Source organism: Euprymna scolopes, chromosome 40, assembly GCF_053919585.1.
Source record: "Euprymna scolopes isolate OS-2025 chromosome 40, ASM5391958v1, whole genome shotgun sequence".
NCBI classification, from domain to species: domain Eukaryota; kingdom Metazoa; phylum Mollusca; class Cephalopoda; order Sepiida; family Sepiolidae; genus Euprymna; species Euprymna scolopes.
The window spans coordinates 21648534-21667097 of NC_136521.1; the positions used below are offsets into that span (position 1 = coordinate 21648534).

General features: G+C 26.4%; 1 protein-coding gene across 1 annotated transcript in view; it reads left to right on the plus strand.

Annotated features, from left to right (window-relative positions):
* LOC145265415 (voltage-dependent T-type calcium channel subunit alpha-1G-like) overlaps window positions 1–18564 on the plus strand; it is a 759315-nt gene that overhangs the window by 579601 nt on the left and 161150 nt on the right. Inside the window, exons 21-22 of the mRNA XM_080121247.1 lie at window positions 15766–15834; window positions 16926–17110. Coding sequence (XP_079977373.1) covers window positions 15766–15834; window positions 16926–17110 — 254 coding nt within the window. The remainder of the gene's footprint in view (window positions 1–15765; window positions 15835–16925; window positions 17111–18564) is intronic.

The window sequence follows — 18564 nt, forward strand, 5'->3', positions numbered from 1 at the left end:
TTTGGGCGTTGATAAGCGGTAACTTCCTTGTAAAAAGAACTTCTCATTCTTTGTCAGAGAGAGAAAAGCTAGATTTGCTTGAGGATTAAAAATGAACTCACAGCAATGTTTATTTTGTGGATGGCAAAACTTTCATTCTGCAATTCTGTCCTTCAACTTTTCCAAAACGAGTACAGTGAAAGTATAAAAGTAAAACGATATATTACATAATATATAATAAAATGTTCATAATAAAACGATATATTATATAATATATAATAAAATGTTCATAATAAAACGATATATTACATAATATATAATAAAATGTTCATAATAAAACGATATATTACATAATATATAATAAAATGTTCATAATAAAACGATATATTATATAATATATGATAAAATGTTCATAATAAAATGATATATTATATAATATATGATAAAATGTTCATAATAAAACGATATATTACATAATATATAATAAAATGTTCATAATAAAACGATATATTATATAATATATGATAAAATGTTCATAATAAAACGATATATTACATAATATATAATAAAATGTTCATAATAAAACGATATATTATATAATATATGATAAAATGTTCATAATAAAACGATATATTATATAATATATGATGAAATGTTAAAAATAAAACGATATATTACATAATATATAATAAAATGTTCATAATAAAACGATATATTACATAATATATAATAAAATGTTCATAATAAAACGATATATTATATAATATATAATAAAATGTTCATAATAAACCGATGTATTACATAATATCTGATAAAATGTTCATAATAAAACGATATATTACATAATATATGATAAAATGTTCAAAATAAAACGATATATTACATAATATATAATAAAATGTTCATAATAAAACGATATATTACATAATATATAATAAAATGTTCATAATAAAACGATATATTATATAATATATAATAAAATGTTCATAATAAAACGATGTATTACATAATATATGATAAAATGTTCAAAATAAAACGATATATTACATAATATATAATAAAATGCTCATAATAAAACGATATATTACATAATATATAATAAAATGTTCATAATAAAACGATATATTACATAATATATAATAAAATGTTCATAATAAAACGATATATTACATAATATATAATAAAATGTTCATAATAAAACGATATATTACATAATATATGATAAAATGCTCATAATAAACCGATGTATTACATAATATATGATAAAATGTTCATAATAAAACGATATATTACATAATATATAATAAAATGCTCATAATAAACCGATGTATTACATAATATATAATAAAATGCTCATAATAAAACGATATATTACATAATATATAATAAAATGTTCATAATAAAACGATATATTACATAATATATAATAAAATGTTCATAATAAACCGATGTATTACATAATATATGATAAAATGTTCATAATAAAACGATATATTACATAATATATGATAAAATGTTCAAAATAAAACGATATATTACATAATATATAATAAAATGTTCATAGTAAAACGATATATTACATAATATATAATAAAATGTTCAAAATAAAACGATATATTATATAATATATGATAAAATGTTAAAAATAAAACGATATATTACATAATATATGATAAAATGTTCATAATAAAACGATATATTATATAATATATAATAAAATGTTCATAATAAAACGATATATTACATAATATGTAATAAAATGTTCATAGTAAAACGATATATTATATAATATATGATAAAATGTTCATAATAAAACGATATATTATATAATATATAATAGAATGCTCATAGTAAAACGATATATTACATAACATATGATAAAATGTTCATAGTAAAACGATATATTATATAATATATGATAAAATGTTCAAAATAAAACGATATATTATATAATATATAATAAAATGTTCATAGTAAAACGATATATCATATAATATATAATAAAATGTTCATAATAAAATTATATATTATATAATATATGATAAAATGTTCATAATAAAACGATATATCATATAATATATGATAAAATGTTCATAGTAAAACGATATATTATAATACATATGATGGAATTTTCATAATAAAACGATATATTACATAATATATAATAAAATGTCCATAATAAAACGTTATATTATATAATATATAATAAAATGTTCATAATAAAACGTTATATTATATAATATATAATAAAATGTTCATAATAAAATTATATATTATATAATATATAATAAAATGTCCATAATAAAAGGTTATATCATATAATATATAATAAAATGTTCATAATAAAACGATATATAATATATAATAAAATGACTGCTGAAGTTTCCCTCTGGACCAACGTAGGGTTTCAATAACAGATGCCACATACAAATTGAATGCATCGAGGTTATTAGCCACTATCTTATGTACTTTTCGAACACAATTTTAGACATATTAAGTTGTTATCATAAAATGTTACACTATATCCAAGGAGTAACACCATCACAATCGTTACATCTATAGATGAATGAGTCCCTATTTTTCTCTATAAATATTTAGTCCTTCCACTGCTATTAGTTGACACCGGGACCTATTCTACATTTTTCTACAATACTTTCATTGCACCCATTGTAACTGGTTATTAATTACATACACATAACATAATCTTTTCATTACTATTAAATATAATAAATTCTCCTTTCTCAAAACCCGCCCCATATAATTGGCTGACACCAGCCAATTCTACTATTCCAGAATCCATTTCTTCGTACATAAACGAACACTCCAGAAATTTCCCAATATGGCATGCTGAAAAAATACCAAATATAAGCATATTAACCGCTCATAAACAGAAAATTAAATAGTTGACCTTATACTTATCTGTACACAAAGTGCCTATACACCAATATCCTCCACCAACAAAAATAAAACCCTGAAAAAAATATAAAGCATTTACCACTATTTGTTTTTCGATTTGGAAGCGGCTCTTCAATCCTTTACACGATGCTATTTTTTTGTTTTGTTTGCGTTTTCTTTTGGGGGGCGCTTTTTTAAATATATTTATATAATTTTTTTACATTTACTGTTAGTGTGGATGCTTATCTAGGCTTCAACCATGTGACTTATCGTGTTAACTGCTTTGAACACTTACACAATACTATTTTTTTGTTGTTGGTGGTAGACAAACAAATTATAAAAAATTTCCATTTTTAGATAAAACGCATTATTAAACCCAAAGGCTGAAATAAAAACAGAAAAAATTTCATTTTTATTATTTTTTCATAATTTTTTATCAGACTAAATTTACGACATTCGAGGCCGCCATATTGCTTTTAAAAATTGCCCTTTTTTGACAGATTGGTCTTTTTAAGGCCAAATTTAGCCTTTTTTACGCTCTTAATTAAAACATGGTTCCATGAAAGAACATAAAAAGGGCCAAACTGTCAAACTTTAGAAAGGCCAAATTTTAAAAGCATTATAGCGGCCTCGAATATCGTACATTTAGTTTAATAACAATCTATATAATACTAAAAGTCTATGGGTCTTGTATGTTTGCAATCAGATTTCCGGTTTTCAACATCCGGTTGCGCATGCGTAAATAGCAACGTCTTCAATCCGTTATTCCAATTCCGGAATTTTTATATCGCTTTTAATACAAACAATTTCATTTAATTTGATCAAATAGTTTTTTGTTTTTTTTCAACACTCCTACTCCCTCTGTTTTCGTTACGTACGCGAGAAATCTTTAATTCATGTCATTATAAATAAATAATTTTATAAAATCAACCGTAGTTTTTTTTTTTTTTTTTAACGGCTAAAAACATTCAACTTCGTGAAGTCTGTCGCAGTTTCAAAGAAAACACCTCTCACTTTCACTCTCACAGATTTCAACACTCCTACTCCCTCTGTTTTCGTTACGTACGCGAGAAATAGTTACGTGTATGTGTGAGAGAGAGAAAAAGGTAACCGGTGTAAAACTGGATAGAGTTATCCCCCTTAACTAATGCAGACCTTTTTACTAGAGGGCGTTATTACAAAAATATTTCTTTTTCTTCTTCCCATGTTTTTTAAAGTCGTCTGCTTACATTTCCAAACGGAAAGCTGAATCGGTAAATGCACACATTTCTATTACATTAAATAGTGTTTTCCTTTGTTGTTTTTAAACAGCAAATACTTGAATCATATGTTTTATACATATTAAATCCATTTTTTAAATCCAATATATTTTTTAAATCCAATATTTTAAATTCATCAGAAGTTTTTACACAAAAACGGAAAGCCGCATTGCTAAATGCACACGTTTCTATTACATTAAATAGGGTTTCCTTTTGTTGTGTTTTTTAACAACAAATACTTGAATCATATGTTTTACACATATTACATCCATTTTTTAACACATTTAATATTTTAAATTTTTCAGAAGTTGTTACACAAAGCTGTAACAAATTATTTTACATTCTTTGTAGAACTTTACTAATATGTCACACAACCAAATAAAAAGTAAAAAACCCAAAATCAACGACGAAACCAATGTGGATCAGCAACAAGCTGGTCCCTCTGGCATGCCACAACTTACTGAAACTGAACAACAAAGACGAACTCGACTGATTCGTTCTAGAGAAACGTATAAACTTCAAAAAGCTTCTGAAACAAGTGAACAAAGAGAAATTCGCTTGAAAAAACAAAGGGAAAAAGATTATAGATATCGAAATTTAGAAACGCCGCAGCGAAGAGAATACCGACTGAGCATGCAAAGAATGCGAACACAAGAGACAAGAAATAATGAAACAACAGAGAGGAGAGAAGAGAGACTGAACAGGCAGAGAATTAGAGCTGAGCAAAGACGAGCTAGCGAGACAGCACAACAAAGAGAAGAGAGACTGAGTAGCCAAAGAATAAGAGATGAACGAAACCGAGGTGACGAGAATGTTGTGGAAATAAACAACATACTTGCTTTGCGAAATAGTCAATATAATTTACAGCGCAGAGCAAACTTACAGGGAAATGTTGGAAATTTGAATAAGCTATGTTCTCATTGTAAAGCAAAACTTTTTGTTGGAGAAACTGCACATTTTTGTTGCATGAATGGCAAGGTTAGATTGCCAAAGTTGCACAAGTTGCCACATGAACTCTATTATTTGTATGCTGATCAAGGTGAAGAAGCTCGCCACTTCAGAAGACACCTGAGACAATATAATAGCCTGTTTCAAATGACATCTTTTGGTTGCAAAGAAATCAAGCCACAACACGGATGGAATCCATCTATAGTTATTCAAGGGCAGATTCATCACTATATTGGATCATTATTACCTGAGCCAGACAATCAAGCTCAGTTTATTCAGATATACTTTCTTGACAAAGAATATAGTATTGATGTTCGGATGAATATGTACCCGAACATTGAGTTACGTCGGAATATCATAGAAAATATTGAGTATATTCTAAGACGTGCTAATATCTATGTGACTGCATTTCAACAAACTAAGGACATGATATACAACATACCTAATGCAGTTATTGTTATAGATCCTACGAGGAAACCGATTAATGAGTATGAAAGGCGATACAATAATCAGATTTTTAATGAAGTAGGAATTATTATTCAAAATAACAATGAACAGCAAACAACATCACGCCACATAATATTGAGAGAAAAAGGTGGTCAGCTTCAAACAATATCGGAATATCATCGATCATATGATCCACTACAGTATGTACTGTTTTTCCCTGATGGTGAGGATGGCTGGCATCCCGAGATGACAATGACAAATAACCGGAAATTAACTGCTATGCGTTATTATGCCTACCGCATTATGATCCGTGATGATGAATTTAACCAAATATTAAGAGGTGGGAGATTGTTTCAGCAGTATGTTGTGGATATGGCAGGAAAAATTGAAGTAGATCGTTTGAACTACATTAGATTGAATCAATCCTCTCTTAGATCTACAACATACAGAGGTTTTGTCGATGCGTTACATGATAATGATGATCTTAGTAACATAGGCAGAAAAGTTATTTTGTCATCAACATTTGTTGGTGGTCCACGATATATGATGGAAAGATGTCAAGATGCTATGATGTATGTTAGAAAATATGGGACTGCAACTTACTTCATCACAATGACATGCAATCCAAATTGGCCTGAGATTAAGGATAATCTCATTGAGAACCAATTTCCTCACGATCGACCAGACATAATTGCAAGAATTTTTGATTTAAAAAGAAAACTTTTCATTAAATATTTAACAGGAACACAAGGTCTGTTGGGTAATTGTATTGCCTACGTTATAAGTGTTGAATACCAGAAAAGAGGTTTACCACACCTACATTGCCTGCTATGGATGGAAGAAGAATCTAAACCCAGACCCCAGAATTATGATGATTTTGTTCAAGCTGAAATACCAAATAAAGTCGAACATCCAGAAGAACATGAATTGGTATTGACGCATATGATACATGGACCAAACTGCAACAGTACATCTCTGTGCTGGAAAAATGGGAGCTGTTCAAAGAGGTACCCAAAACCATATAGTGATGAAACAAGATGTGGATATGATTCCTACCCTATTTATAGGCGAAGGTCACCAGAAATGGGAGGTCATCAAGGCTATAAAGAAGGTAGAAATGAACCTATAACTTCCAAATGGGTTGTACCTTACAACATGACTCTCTTGAAGTTATTTAATTGTCACTTAAATGTAGAAATATGCACTTCTGTAAAATCCATTAAATATGTAATTAAATATACATTAAAGGGAAGCGATCAGGCAGTTTTCAGTGTAAGCAAAGACGAAATTAAGCAATACTTGACAGGAAGATATATTGGACCATCAGAAGCAGTTTCGATGATACTGGGATTTCCAATTCATGTTAGAGAACCTGCAGTTGTTCGTCTTCAGATACATCTCCCTGATCAACATATGATCTATATTCAAAGGACAAGCAACAGAGACCTTAATAGAAATGCTTCTTGCACAACTCTAACAGAGTTTTTCAATATTTGCCAGAATGATGAATTTGCCAGAACACTCTATTACTCGGATGTCCCAAAATACTATGTGTGGCAAAATAAGAAATGGCAAAGAAGAAAAATGGGTAGAAGAATAGTTGACCACCCAGGAGTTTTTGAAGCAAATATTCTTGGTCGTATGTACACAGTCTCACCAAATAGTGGTGAATTGTACTTTTTGCGGCTACTACTTCACCATGTAAAAGGACCTAATTCTTTTGAATCTCTGCGAACTGTAGCAGGTCATATATGTCCATTATTTAAAACTGCTTGCAAAGAAAGAGGATTACTGCTTCATGACAACCACTGGATACAAACAATGGAGGATGCAGATAAAACGAGAATGCCAAGAGCGATAAGGGATCTGTTCATTGTGATACTTTTAAACACAGAATGTTCAAATCCTCTTGAGTTGTGGGAAAGATTTTCCAACTCCATGGCAATGGATTACTACAATGCAATGCAAATCCAAGTCAACAATCAGAACATGGTCAATAAAAATGCCATCAACAACACGTTGAGGTACATAAATGATAAACTTTGTGCTGCTGACAAATCACTGCAAGATTTTGGATTGCCTTTGCCTCAGAATTTACCTAATGTGATTCACATAAATAGAGCCATAATGGATGAGCAAAGTTACAATATAGCAGAGCAAATGACATATGTAAAGACACATCAACATTTATTAAATGACGAACAATCGATCATCTACAACTTTATATGCAGTTGCTTAAACACAGACTCTTCTTCATTGATTTTCATCGATGCTCCAGGAGGCACAGGAAAGACCTTCTTAATAAAACTTCTTCTTTCAAAAGTAAGGAGCTTAGGACAAATTGCACTGGCTGTAGCATCATCAGGTATTGCTGCAACATTGATGCCTGGTGGTCGCACTGCTCATTCCAGATTCAAGCTTCCTCTCAATGTAAGAGAAAATGATGTTTGTAATTTTGATAAACAATCAGAAACAGCCAACTTGATAAGGGCAGCAAAACTTATTATTTGGGACGAATGTCCAATGATAAGAAGGGAGAGTTTAGAGACGTTCGATAGGACTCTCAAGGATATATGTGGAAACAATGAAACATTCGGAGGGATATTGACGGTGTGCAGTGGTGACTTCAGGCAACTACTACCAGTCATAAAAAGAGGAAATGATGCTGACATTTACAATGCTTGCATCAAAGAGTCGTTTTTGTGGCGTAAATTTAATAAATTTTATTTAAAACAAAACATGAGAGTTCAAGATGATGATGATGAATACTCTAAATTTATTATAAAGATTGGTGAAGACAAACTTGAAAAAAATGAAAATGGTGAGATTGAACTGCCTGAAGATTTGATAATCCGTGCAGATAATGTTGACCAATGCATTGAATACATTTATCCTTCGTTTGACAATCTAGAAATGTTTGCGGAAAATTGCATATTAGTACCATTTAATGATACAGTTAGAGCAATAAATCATAATTGTATTGAAAAATTTCCTGGACAAGTCAAAGAATATTTGTCATTTAATTCTGTTCTTGAAGGAACAGAAGCTACACATTACCCAACAGAATTTCTTGATTCGATAGAGTTATCAGGATTACCTCCACATAAACTTGAACTCAAGAAAGGAGCTCCAATCATATGTATGAGGAATATTGATCCACCACGCTTATGTAATGGTACAAGACTAATAATAGAGGAGCTGTATAATAATTTGATTGTTGCTAAAATTATTGCATCACAGTTTGAAGGAGAAATCGTTTTAATTCCAAGATTGAAAATGGTCTTATCTGAAGGTGACAATATTCCGTTTGCCAGAGTCCAGTTTCCTATACAATTAGCATTTGCTATGACTATTCATAAGTCTCAAGGACAGACCTTACATAAAGTTTTAGTTTATCTAGACAAACCTGTCTTTCAACATGGTCAACTATATGTTGCACTCAGTAGAGTTAAGCGAAAGGAAAACATAAAAGTTTTTTTAAAACACTCAAATTGTACAAAAAATGTTGTAAATAGAAAAGTATTGTCTTAGTTTTAGTGACCTTATTATTAGCATATGAATACAATATTTATTTTCTGTACAATAAGTGCTTAAGCACCCGTGCTTTTCAGCGATACATATTCAATAAAATAAATTGATTAATATAATTAATCTGGATATAAGAGAGTTAGAACCTGATAAGAAGTCTCAATTAAGCAAAAGGATAACAAAAGTTTTCTTTAAAAAAAATTAATTGTACAAAAAATGTAAATAGAAAAGAATTGTCTTAATTTTATTGACCTTATTATTAACATACAAATTAAATATTTTACACAATGGGTACTGAATGTTTGCTTAAATTAAATGAAAAAAGTTACATTTTATTTTCATTTTCTATTTAAAAAGCCATTATTAACATGTGGAGAGTGTTTTTTTTATTATTCTGTACTTTCAACTAACAATTTCATTTAAAAGATGATATAACAAAATTTGAATTTAACTATAATAAGGATTATGATGCCTGTTCAGTGCATATTTACCTATAAGTATGACCAACCACTTATAATTCAGTAACTGTAATTTAAAAAAAAATAACAATTATAATAAACAGAACGACTCATAGAAATCTATCTATATTCTTTTTTCATTTTAATATACTTTCATAGAAATGCTTCTGTTATGTAAAAAAAAACTATTTTCTTTATGCCACAAGTGTCACGCTAATACATGAATTCCATAGCTAATATAACGTACTGACCCAACGGGTCACGGGTGGTCTAGTAAAAAATAATAAAAATGAAAAAAATTTTTTCTGATTTTCTTTCAGGCTTTCGGTCTAATAATGTGTTTTATATAAAAATAAAAAAGTTTTTATAATTTTCGTGTCTATCAAATTATTTATGCTGCTAAAGTAGACATTTACCCTAAATTACATTGTCTATACAAACACTTATTTGATATGCATTTGTTTTTGTGTACTTCTTTTTTTCTGGACTCATTATCATCACTGCTCAGACATTAACTTCGTTTTTTTTTGTTTTTTTTTTAATGTAAATTTCTACCTTAGCTCCACCTCCACAATTTTCTTTAAAATGACGACTTTTAAAGGTTTTTGACTATGCTGAATAAGACAATCTCTTTTAACTTGGGCGGAGACAAATCATTTTTTAGATATAAAGATATGCATTATGCTCTGTACTTCAGTGGCTGCCAGATTTATATGCCCACGCGATAAACAAATCTACTTCTCTCTGTCCGACACTGCCACCCACCAATTTTTTTTTTTTGCGGGTAAGTATGCTGACAACAAATATCAAGGTTAAATTTGGGCAAATACTTTGAAAACCGCCCCCACTCATAAAATAGTTGTTTTTACCATGGTGAGGTTGGGGGTGTCAATTCCGAAAGCTGTTCTTCACATTAAGAAGTTTGGGGGTGTCTATTCTGAAAACCGTTCTTAACATTAGGACGTTGGGTGTTGGCCACCAACAACAACAGTAGTTTAATTTGGGGGGGGGGCATGGCATGTTTCCACCGGACAACACCAGTTAACGGATCTTGCTAATATATATTATAATGTTAATACTAAAGAGATATATAATATATAATATAATGTTAATACTAAAGAGATATATAATATATAATATAATGTTCACAGTAAAGAGATATATAATATATAATATAATGTTCACAGTAAAGAGATATATAATATATAATATAATGTTCACAGTAAAGAGATATATAATATATATTATAATGTTAATACTAAAGAGATATATAATATATAATATAATGTTCACAGTAAAGAGATATATAATATATAATATAATGTTCACAGTAAAGAGATATATAATATATAATAAAATGTTCACAGTAAAGAGATATATAATATATATTATAATGTTAATACTAAAGAGATATATAATATATAATATAATGTTCACAGTAAAGAGATATATAATATATATTATAATGTTAATACTAGAGAGATATATAATATATAATATAATGTTCACTGTAAAGAGATATATAATATATAATATAATGTTCACAGTAAAAAGATATATAATATATAATATAATGTTCACTGTAAAGAGATATATAATATATAATATAATGTTCACAGTAAAGAGATATATAATATATAATATAATGTTCACACTAAAGAGATATATAATATATATTATAATGTTCACAGTAAAGAGATATATAATATATAATATAATGTTCACAGTAAAGAGATATATAATATATAATATAATGTTCACTGTAAAGAGATATATAATATATATTATAATGTTCACAGTAAAGAGATATATAATATATAATATAATGTTCACAGTAAAGAGATATATAATATATAATATAATGTTAATACTAAAGAGATATATAATATATAATATAATGTTCACAGTAAAGAGATATATAATATATAATATAATGTTCACAGTAAGGAGATATATAATATATAATATAATGTTCACAGTAAAGAGATATATAATATATATTATAATGTTAATACTAGAGAGATATATAATATATAATATAATGTTCACTGTAAAGAGATATATAATATATAATATAATGTTCACAGTAAAAAGATATATAATATATAATATAATGTTCACTGTAAAGAGATATATAATATATAATATAATGTTCACAGTAAAGAGATATATAATATATAATAAAATGTTCACAGTAAAGAGATATATAATATATATTATAATGTTAATACTAAAGAGATATATAATATATAATATAATGTTCACAGTAAAGAGATATATAATATATAATATAATGTTAATACTAAAGAGATATATAATATATAATATAATGTTCACAGTAAAGAGATATATAATATATAATATAATGTTCACAGTAAAGAGATATATAATATATAATATAATGTTAACTGTAAAGAGATATATAATATATAATATAATGTTCACAGTAAAGAGATATATAATATATAATATAATGTTCACTGTAAAGAGATATATAATATATAATATAATGTTCACAGTAAAGAGATATATAATATATAATATAATGTTCACAGTAAAGAGATATATAATATATAATATAATGTTCACTGTAAAGAGATATATAATATATATTATAATGTTCACAGTAAAGAGATATATAATATATAATATAATGTTCACAGTAAAGAGATATATAATATATAATATAATGTTAATACTAAAGAGATATATAATATATAATATAATGTTCACAGTAAAGAGATATATAATATATAATATAATGTTCACAGTAAGGAGATATATAATATATAATATAATGTTCACAGTAAAGAGATATATAATATATAATATAATGTTCACAGTAAAGAGATATATAATATATAATATAATGTTCACTGTAAAGAGATATATAATATATAATATAATGTTCACAGTAAAGAGATATATAATATATAATATAATGTTCACAGTAAAGAGATATATAATATATAATATAATGTTCACTGCAAAGAGATATATAATATATAATATAATGTTCACAGTAAAGAGATATATAATATATAATATAATGTTCACAGTAAAGAGATATATAATATATATAATAATGTTAATACTAAAGAGATATATAATATATAATATAATGTTCACAGTAAAGAGATATATAATATATAATATAATGTTCACAGTAAAGAGATATATAATATATAATATAATGTTCACAGTAAAGAGATATATAATATATAATATAATGTTCACTGTAAAGAGATATATAATATATAATATAATGTTCACAGTAAAGAGATATATAATATATAATATAATGTTCACTGCAAAGAGATATATAATATATAATATAATGTTCACAGTAAAGAGATATATAATATATAATATAATGTTCACAGTAAAGAGATATATAATATATATAATAATGTTAATACTAAAGAGATATATAATATATAATATAATGTTCACAGTAAAGAGATATATAATATATATAATAATGTTAATACTAAAGAGATATATAATATATAATATAATGTTCACAGTAAAGAGATATATAATATATAATATAATGTTCACAGTAAAGAGATATATAATATATAATATAATGTTCACAGTAAAGAGATATATAATATATAATATAATGTTCACTGTAAAGAGATATATAATATATAATATAATGTTCACAGTAAAGAGATATATAATATATAATATAATGTTCACAGTAAAGAGATATATAATATATAATATAATGTTCACAGTAAAGAGATATATAATATATAATATAATGTTCACTGTAAAGAGATATATAATATATAATATAATGTTCACAGTAAAGAGATATATAATATATAATATAATGTTCACTGCAAAGAGATATATAATATATAATATAATGTTCACAGTAAAGAGATATATAATATATAATATAATGTTCACAGTAAAGAGATATATAATATATACAATAATGTTAATACTAAAGAGATATATAATATATAATATAATGTTCACAGTAAAGAGATATATAATATATATAATAATGTTAATACTAAAGAGATATATAATATATAATATAATGTTCACAGTAAAGAGATATATAATATATAATATAATGTTCACAGTAAAGAGATATATAATATATAATATAATGTTCACTGTAAAGAGATATATAATATATAATATAATGTTCACAGTAAAGAGATATATAATATATAATATAATGTTCACAGTAAAGAGATATATAATATATATTATAATGTTAATACTAAAGAGATATATAATATATAATATAATGTTCACAGTAAAGAGATATATAATATATAATATAATGTTCACAGTAAAGAGATATATAATATATAATATAATGTTCACAGTAAAGAGATATATAATATATATGATAATGTTAATACTAAAGAGATATATAATATATAATATAATGTTCACAGTAAAGAGATATATAATATATATTATAATGTTAATACTAGAGAGATATATAATATATAATATAATGTTCACTGTAAAGAGATATATAATATATAATATAATGTTCACAGTAAAAAGATATATAATATATAATATAATGTTCACTGTAAAGAGATATATAATATATAATATAATGTTCACAGTAAAGAGATATATAATATATAATATAATGTTCACACTAAAGAGATATATAATATATATTATAATGTTCACAGTAAAGAGATATATAATATATATAATAATGTTCACAGTAAAGAGATATATAATATATAATATAATGTTAATACTAAAGAGATATATAATATATAATATAATGTTCACAGTAAAGAGATATATAATATATAATATAATGTTCACAGTAAAGAGATATATAATATATAATATAATGTTCACAGTAAAGAGATATATAATATATAATATAATGTTCACAGTAAAGAGATATATAATATATAATATAATGTTCACAGTAAAGAGATATATAATATATAATATAATGTTCACAGTAAAGAGATATATAATATATATTATAATGTTTATACTAAAGAGATATATAATATATAATATAATGTTCACAGTAAAGAGATATATTATATATAATATAATGTTCACAGTAAAGAGATATATATAATATATAATATAATGTTCACAGTAAAGAGATATATGATATATATTATAATGTTAATACTAAAGAGATATATAATATATAATATAATGTTCACAGTAAAGAGATATATAATATATAATATAATAAAAATATAGAGTTTTTCCACCTCCAGTTTTGTTGGTTCAACAGTTGATGAATCAATAAATTATTTACGGTTACTTTGAGATCGAAAAACAAAATGTTCAGTTGTAACGCGATCCTAATGTGTAGAAATGAACAAGATAGTAAACAAGACTTGCAATACCATTTTTAATTAAACTTAAAAATAACTTATGCTTTTTTTTACTTAAAGCTCGTTCTTGTAATGTTAAACATAAGTAAATTGATTTTTCCAAATGAAGAGATTTATTTTGTCTTTTATTCAAAACTTGCCTGGGTGCCCGGCGTTTCCCGGGTCTTTGGAGGTGTGTGTTGAGCAACAAAAAAAATGTGATAGTAGGCAGGCTCAAACCGGTGACGTAAAGGCGGAAAAGAAAGTGAAAGAAAATCTGACGTCTTACCCCTACTCCATGACGCAATCAGAGGTTCGGAACGTTAAAATGATGCAAAGTCAATCCAACCGATATGATGACTTGTAAAAATTGTTTGCAAAAAAATTGACCCCTCCTTGTAGAAAACTGCCCAGTTAAGGGTGAAGGAATTAATGTTTTGGGCCAATTTTTATTTATATTTATCATACAACACGTCGAGTCTCAAAATGATACCAATCTCGTGAAAATCCGTCGCCTCTGTCAAAAGTTTTAAGCAGACATACATACATACATACATACATACATACATACATACATACATACATACATGCATGCATGCATGCATGCATACATACATACATACATTTAAACAGACAGGGAAGATTTATATTATAGATTAATAATCTTTTTAATTGAATATTTGTTTTATTTTGTATTCAAAATTAAGGTTACAAGTAAATTATGTTTTTACTTAAAACTTTTTCTTTCTTAATTAAAAAAATGATGTTTAATATAAATTGATTTTTTTTTATTGTAGATCTTCATTTATTTATTTATTTTATTTTTATTTTATTTTTTTTTTTTCATAAAAAGTAATTTAGGATATAAACATCTATAGATTATTTTAATTGAAAGATTTTCTTCTTTTTTAGGAGCGGATGTTTCTTACTTATGCTAATTATGGCTTTACTGTGATATTTTCGCTGGAAATGATGTTAAAAGTAAGTAAACAATAATTGTTAATTTATCATTAAAACAAACGATTCTCTTATTCGTCTTTTTTCCTGAGGTTTTATACTCTCTCTCTTCTTCTAATAATTTGTCACTTCTCCAAATCATATTTAATCGCTTCTTCATAAAACAAGACATTTTTTTCCATCCTTTCATGTATTCTTTATTTATTTTCCTTTTTATATGTTAACATTAAATTTATTTTGAAAGCAATTCGTGTAATACATTTTCCTTTACTAATTCAATTAACTTTACACAATAAATAGCTTCTGGGGCAGCTTCTTTTCAGTCTATATACACACAGCCATCTTGTATGGCAATGAGACATAGACTCTAAACACTTTTGCTTTGCAGCAGCTTCATGATCTGGTAGATTTGAATCTTTAAACTAGAAGAAATTACCCCATCAACCCCCACCCTGGCTCAATCAACAATTTCATATTGGTGCCTTGTGTATTTGGCATCTCAGCTGGTTCGGCCATGTACAGTATGCCATCTCTTTTATCAATGCCATTATGCATCTGGATATCCTGGGTACTAAGTGGTGTAAAAGACCTGGCTTGAATGCATAAGAAACGATATGACTATATGCAACTTGTCAGTAGCTTGAACTTGGCTGCATGGAAAGCAGGTGTGAAGCGTTGCCTCTCTCCCTGCCAGAGCATCAACATAAATACAAAACCAGTTAAAGCAGAAAATGCAAGCATAGCATAATTACAACGCTCTTGCTAAACATCAGCTGCATATGAATGCAATTTTGTTGTCGTCCATTTGATTGTTTAAAGTTGATAATTAAAACCATTTTTTTTAAACTTGGAATTTCTGCTTTTTTTCATTTTTTTTTGTTGTTTTTTAATTATCATTTGTTTTTGCTGGGAATGGCCAGATATTAACGAGTTATTTCAGAGATTCAAATCAATTTTAGGATTCTAACATTTTGAGCACAATTGTTTAGACATCTTTTACAGTTGAAATATTGGATATGTTACTACAACAACAACAACAACTACAACAACAACAATAATAATAATAATAATAATAATAATAATACGTGTGATTATGTTTTGTTGTCTTTTACCAGGTTTTAGCCAAAGGTTTGGTAATTGGAAGACATGCTTACCTGAAGAGTGGCTGGAATGTTATGGATGGTTTCCTTGTTGTTATTTCACTCATTGACATTACCATATCTGGTACGGCTGAAAACAGTCCTCGAATATTTGGAATTTTACGAGTCTTTAGGTTACTTCGTACTTTACGACCATTACGGTGAGTATTGAAGCTTACGAAAAGAAAAAAGAGGTGAAAATATTCCATTTACATGCATTGTTCGAATTTCCATTTCTCATTATGTTTTTTAGTTTTTGAGATAAGGATTGATAATTTGGATTATTTGGATTACTATTCTCATCTTGTTTGCTATTTTTACGTAGATCTGTGGTGAAACAGATAAAATGCTGAATGGTAATCAGTCCTAAGTTACACTCTACTGGACATTGAAGGTTCAATGCTCAGTTTGAGTTAGGATTAGCTTGTTCTCGTTCAATCAATGCACGGACCTGTGACATAACAAATATAAATGTAATAAATGTAATAATCAAATTCTAAGTGATACTCTTGTGGGGATTGAAAGTTCAATCCTCAGTGCAAGCGATATTAAGAATACAATTATTAAGAATACAATTATTAAAAATACAATTATTAAGAATACAATTATTAAAAATACAATTATTAAGAATACAATAATTAAGAATACAATTATTAAGAATACAATTATTAAAAATACAATTATTAAAAATACAATTATAAAAAATACAATTATTAAGAATACAATTATTAAAAGTACAATTATTAAAAATCCTATAATTAAGAATATGTAGCAGTCTTGTGTATAGAAGGAAATGCGTGTTTGTCTCACGTTCGGGTGTCACCAATTTGTAATGGACTGGTGGATATATTATACATCCACCAGTCGTACGAAATAGGAAAAATGAATTGTCTTGAGAAAGGAAAAATGAGTTGCTTTGAGGAAGAAAAATGCCGTAGACAACTCAGCTCAGAAGCTGGTCCGAAAAGGAAGAAGCAGCTTATTGCTCTTGCTTTTATAGTTGTTTCCGGTGGTCTTTTGCGCATGTGCGGATTTCCTTTGAAAGGGAAGTGATATTGTCCATGTGTGCATACATGTGCATACGTTAGCACATGTGTGTATACACGTGAATGTGAGTGTATGTACGCGAACGTGAATATATCTACTTGTGTGTACATGTGCGCGTATGTTTGTGTGCATGTATGTATATGACAAGAAAAGTGCCTTGAAATGTGAACGCGTGTTTTCATGTGAGTCTAGAAAAGGCTCCCACAAATACCATTATTAAGAATACAATTATTAAAAATACAATTATTAAAAATATGATTATTAAGAATACAATTATTAAGAATACAATTATTATGAATACGATTATTAAGAATACAATTATTAAGAATACAATTATTAAAAATATGATTATTAAGAATACAATTATTAAGAATACAATTATTAAAAATACAATTATTAAGAATACAATTATTAAGAATACAATTATTAAAAATATGATTATTAAGAATACAATTATTAAGAATACGATTATTAAGAATACAATTATTAAAAATATAATTATTAAGAATACAATTATTAAAAATATGATTATTAAGAATACGATTATTAAGAATACAATTATTAAAAA